Source organism: Amia ocellicauda, chromosome 20, assembly GCF_036373705.1.
Source record: "Amia ocellicauda isolate fAmiCal2 chromosome 20, fAmiCal2.hap1, whole genome shotgun sequence".
Taxonomy (NCBI): Eukaryota; Metazoa; Chordata; class Actinopteri; order Amiiformes; family Amiidae; genus Amia; species Amia ocellicauda.
In genome coordinates this window covers 23802676-23808675 of record NC_089869.1, presented here as the reverse complement: position 1 = coordinate 23808675, position 6000 = coordinate 23802676, and the positions used below count along the sequence as shown (strand labels likewise).

General features: G+C 40.3%; 1 protein-coding gene across 1 annotated transcript in view; it reads left to right on the top strand.

Moving 5' to 3' along the window:
- Positions 1–940: 940 nt before the first annotated feature.
- Positions 941–6000, top strand: part of tcerg1l (transcription elongation regulator 1 like) — a 62757-nt gene continuing 57697 nt past the window's right edge. Inside the window, exons 1-3 of the mRNA XM_066693546.1 lie at positions 941–1271; positions 4529–4675; positions 4826–5006. Of these exons, the coding sequence (XP_066549643.1) occupies positions 954–1271; positions 4529–4675; positions 4826–5006 (646 nt within the window). The 5' untranslated portion in view covers positions 941–953. The remainder of the gene's footprint in view (positions 1272–4528; positions 4676–4825; positions 5007–6000) is intronic.

Genomic DNA, 6000 nt, shown 5'->3' with positions numbered 1-6000 from the left:
TCTTGGATATTTGGAGGAGATTCAGATGATCAAATTTCAAGGGGAACTAACCGGATAATGGATAAGTAATGAAACCTATTTAGAAAATTAATGAAGATAATTTGAGGTAAGTTAATGCATGCGCGCATATATATATATATATATATATATATATATATATATATATATAATAACAATACACATTGCAGAAACATTTTTAAAAACAACTTCATATAAAGTTTACCTGGATGTTGTTAAATAAAATCGTTGATATGCCTTGTTTTGGCAGAACTTACATGTGCATAAAACTCCTATGTATTCATTCCAAACATATGTGAAGTGTTAATCCATTGGACAGGAGCACGTCTGCTGCAGAGAGGGCGGAAGACACGGGCTTGTTTATTTCTCAGGTGGAGGATACATTGGTGTTAACATGGCACTACTAAGACGTTTCATTTTATGTTATCACTTGGTTTGTTTCAGTCGGGGATGCAGATTTGTGGAATGCACATTGAAACTAATATTCACATTATTTCGATTTTTCCCCCTAAACATATGAACGCACCTGCACTGGGGAGGTGGGCACAGCTAATGCCTTCCACGTGTGTCGCACAGCTGATTTATTTTCCCTTTCTGCATTATTCACTGTGTCACGATTGACAGTACACATCCATCACTGATTTTACGTGTAAGTTGTTAGCCCACATGTACATTCACCCTTTGCAGTGTAACATCTCCACATTCATACGCGCACTCCCGTATCGCACACATAACTTAATAAAACACATACATGTTGAATTGAACTGCTGCCCATTGAGAAGCACTTAGCACATATTTGCCAAGTGCTCAAGGGTAATGCTGGGTGTCAGTAACGGACTGTAACACCGGCTGACACGTGTTCTGTGGTGTTCTAGGTACGGTCTCTGGTGCTGGGGGTCAACCCCTTATCTGCATGTTTGACATGTCTCTCACTGATGTCCCCTGAAGGCTGCCCACGGAGTCCGCTGGGTGTGGAATGTAGAATGATTCCCATTCCAAGGTTTAAGGGACAACCGCAGCTTTGGCAGATGAACGGGGAGCCCCCTCCCTGGATTTGGATGATCCCAGCCACTTCTGGGCTCTACAGGATAGGGGGTGCACCCCCCCCGTTCCTGGTGTCTTCTCCTCACCCGCCTCCGCTGCTGCAAGCTGTTAGCGGCTGGCAGCTTCCCTGTGATCCTTTCCTGCCTTTGATGAGAGTGCCCTCTGCACCAGAACCGGCTGTTCATCAGTTCCCTTTGCCAAACATCCAGGTATGGAGCTCTGTGGTGGCCAGCAACCATGTCTGTCTGTCTTACCTCTATTTGTACATGTATTTATTTATTCCATTAACTACACTGCCCTTACACACACACACACACACACACACACACACACACACACACACCCGCATTGTTTATACTCGGCAGATTTATAAATGCATGTGAAGAGTGAGTTAAAAAGTTGAGTTAGCAAGTCTCAGTACAGCATGCATGAATACAATCTCCTTTCATTCTGTGTGAACGATACACACAGTTTTAAATAATCAAACAATGTTTTATTTATTTAGCTCCAGTGGAGTGCGTCTGGAGAAAGTGTAATGCAGCATGTTGCGTAAATGCTTCAATTGCTCTGTCGTGACCCCCCACCGCCGCCAGAGGCGCTCGCTGCAGTACAGCTCCCCGTTTCCCCTGTATCCCTCGCCTATCGTCTGCTGAAATGCAGCATGACTTTTCATCTGTGGAGTGAAAATATACCTTGATCTCAATGTTTCAGGCGTGCTGGCCATGATATAGACCTTGACTTTGCAGCCCATTGAGCATAATTTACACATTTGTAAGCCCTGCAATGTAATGCTTTATTTAGAATAGGCTTTGCACTGCGGAGCCTCTGAAAGACAGTTTGATCATATATATTGCACGCAATTGATTGATTTTTAATGGTATGGAGGGATGACTAAGCACAGTGATTGAACGCTGTGCAACACTTCATGAAAATCCACTTAAAGGTAAAGATGTGTTTATAAAATTTCATATTCAGTGAATTGAAAAACGAGATTCACAGATGAGATCAGCGCCTTTTTACCCTGACGAGTAGTCCAAAAATAACACGGGTTGTAATTGAAGGCTGTAATTGAACAATTGTAGCGAGATATTTTCCTGCCAAGTCATAATTTTGCATTAGTATGATCTAATGTAACACTCTTGAAGAGATAAAGGGCTTTTCAGCAGAGTCTGCTATTGCAACACAGTATATCCACAGATTGAAACCATTAGTATTGTCTCTATGTCTACTATGTTGTATTTTTATCACCCAATCAGAGGTTAGAAAAATCAAGACTTTTAAGTGTGAGTATATTTTTACAATCCACAGTTAGTTTACTGCTGACAAGTGAGCAATAAAGCTTGTACTTGTCTGCTGTCAATCAATGTCACTTACATGTTCTGCATTATTTGATCATTTTTTACAAAATGTTGGAAGGAAAGAAAAAAACATTTAATGCAAATTGAGTGTACCAGGTTGTAGGTTGTGCTGTAATCTAAGTAAATATCACAGTTAAATCTGTTTAACATGATATGTTGTATTGACTTGTTGAGGGTGCAAGTTACTATATTAGTATATTCAGATTATGTTGATTGGGAAGGATTTTAGCGGCCACACTGCTTGAACTATAAAGGTTGTGGCCTCTTGCTGCTTTTAATTTGGTCCATTCAGCTAAGACAGGGTTTTACAATTAGGAGGACAGTTGTCAGCATTGTATGACTCCATGCTAATGCAGGAGAGATATTCTAAAGGCACCCACCCTGAAATGCAGTGTGAGGCCAACCATTTTATTTTTGCAATGTAGGTCCAAAAACCAGAGCTATGCCATTGCACAACACAATACATTTCATTCTTATACAGTGCTCTGCATGCGTGGCACCCCAAGGTGTTTTTCAATAAAAGCTCTTAAAATCTAATAAAAGAAGCACAATATCTCCACTTAATCCAGCTCAGAGAAAAGCTCAAACACATACATATGCATTCAGATGAGACCAACATGGTGAAGTTCTGCAGTTCCCAATGTGACCTGGGGAGGAGTTTCAGGAGCAGCTTTAAAGGTCTGGTCTATCCTGTGAGTGGAGGTTAGCAGCCTTGATAGTAACAACCAGGAGTTTATCTTTCATTGATCTAAACGTGAGGCCAGGAGTCAGGGAGGCTAATACAGCTTTCAGTGATAACACAGTGAGTTCACAGGTACACACTAAGCCACAGAAGGTACAGTTTTATGTCAATCCAAGGAAATCCTAGCTGAGCCTTACAACGTGATACTCCAGCCGCAGTTTACCACCCTATGGGCCCGTTCTGCCTATTTCACTGGGTCAGCATCGCCCCTGGAAATGTTTCTGATTGTTTCAGTTCTGCTTCAGTTCCTTTTATAATCTGATCTCCCACTTCATATTTCAACAAACAAATAAACAAAATAATGTTGCAACTGTTTACCATTGCCTGGTATATTGTTTCTCATATTGTGTGTTGGCATGCCCATATGGCAGTCTTATGGGGGCATATCTTATGTCTTTTACATTTGAGAAGCAGCAGCATTAGTGATGTTTGGAAAGGCAGGAGTTGCAGAGTTTTGTAGCGTATAGGACTCAGTGACTGAATTACAATAATAACACTGGAGGAAACTGTATTGATACTGTATTGAGATTGATACAACATGGCTAAGCTGTTATTTATCCAGTTATTGATTTATTTAAATGGATTACATTTTAAATTAACAACATATGGTTGCAGGTTCTATTTATATCTTTTTCCCCATGGTTGGATGGTTCAAATTGTTTTAAATTCATGCACTTGTATTGAAAAATCTGCTGTCTCACTAAACACCTCATTATAAACACATCTCTTTCGTTTGGAATGATCGGTTTCATTCAGGTCCCTTCAATCTTAGATTTGGGTATCTATTGTGTCCTCTTTTACTTAACCATCTGCAAACGTGACATATTTTTAAACAAAACAAGTTAAACAATAAAGCTCTGCCTTTAAATCAGCATCTTACTTCAGAGTCTAAAAGAATAGTTGAAAAAAGAAGATACTACAAGATACAGGGAAGTTTTATTCACTTCTTAGGTATAAAAGTAAAGCAATTTGTTGAACAAGGATGACTTTAATAAAGTAATAGGACTTTAAGTCATGGCCATAGGTGTAGAAGTAGAGGGTACATTAATGATTGAACCTGTTTATGTGTGTATTGCTATTTTATGGTAGAAGCAATAAATTCACATTTCATATCCCCTCATTAAAAATTTAACTTCCACATCAGAGGTGTTACTGCACTTATTATGATTGAGGTTGTCTCTGGTGATGTGTTTAATACTGGCTGCTTCTGGAAGCTACCCACGCCTACTGCTTATTATTTTGTTAGTTGAATTTATTTATTAGGAATTTCTCTCAGTGTTTTGCCTTTCATGTGAATATTTAATAAAGCATCCAGATGCAAAATGAATTGACCCAGTGTGATGTTTTTCTCCTCCTTGCCCTCCAGTGGGATCTGGCTTCTCGGCCACCTGTTCTTGGATTCCAACCGTCAACAAACGTGGATTTGGTTCCTGTCTTTCCCCGTGTTTACACCTCGGTGTTGCCACCGCATTTGAGAAAAAGATGGGTGGAAAAAAGGAGGCCAGAGTACAAGGTAACAAAGTACTGTGCATGTGCTGATGTTGTCTTATAAATGTGTATACAGAGGATGGTTGCAAAGCTTGGTTTAGTTCATGTCTGCTGAAAAGCGGGTGTGCTTTTTGACACTTCGGAAACCAAATGAAAATAATGTATTGAATTCCAGATTTACTTGAACAATGCCCTCGCTATGGATGCCACGTGGATAAATCCTGAAGAAGTAAGAGTCTTCCAGAGGCATGAAAAGCCGCTGCTGATGACAAATCAAGTGGCAATGAGTATATCTAGGCCAGCTGCTGCCTCGAGGAATTTTCACACTCTGCTTGTATCACCTCAGCATATATCAGGTTAGTGTTAAACTGCATTACATGTACAGGAGCATTCGTATTTATGCAGAGCCTTGATGACATGTAACTAAGAGTGGATTTAGCATGGAGAGGCATACATGCATTAAAATCTGCCCAAAATCATGTGCATTACTCTCAAGTCATCTGTGACCGAGGTTTTGTACGGATATGTAGGTTGGTTACTGAACGGATTGATGACAGGTGTCAAAATGTTCCCTGTATCCATTGGATTAAAAGTAATTTCAGCATCAATAAAGTAGAATCTCAAGTGGGTTTGTGGCCAAGACTTGCAACTTACTATAATCAGCTTTTATAATCAAAGATGACATTCATTTATAGCTGTAATCGAACATCTGGATGGGACACAGGTTGGCAATATTTCATGATGATCATTTGTTTTTGCCAGGTTTATTTGTGTTTATATATTTGTGTATATTTACATGTGTTTAATGAACGAGTTAAAAGAGCCGTGAGACCATTCCCCTTCCTGGACTGAGATGGCTGGACTACAAACTACAGTCTTTTTGGATTTCATAGGAGGCACTGTGCTTTGACTGTGCTTTCAGTTCTGAGGACGTTCTGAGGAAGTAGAAGACTAGGATTTCTTGTCTGACAAAGCATGCTAGTATTACTACATCGAAGGTGTGGATTGTAGCCTTTGCAGGCATTATTTGGATATAACAGTCTGTATTCTGCCAACCAGTCGAAAATGCTTGCTGACCCGTCTCCCCCTCGGGCCCTTCGCTGAAAACACGGCCGCAAACGAGCTCGAAACTCATCATGCTGAAAAAGGAGTTTCACTTTCTAATCACATTATAACAATGGGTGTGATAATGCCAGAGAAGTGTTATTCGCATTCAGCCCAGGAAGGTCTCATACATTTTTAAACATGTGGTATAGCGAGGCTTGCATTGCAGGGGTATTAAAGGGAGTGAATTCGCTGCCAGGCTGCTGTCGTAAAACAGCACTTTAAGATTGTCCCTGGAGTGTCTCC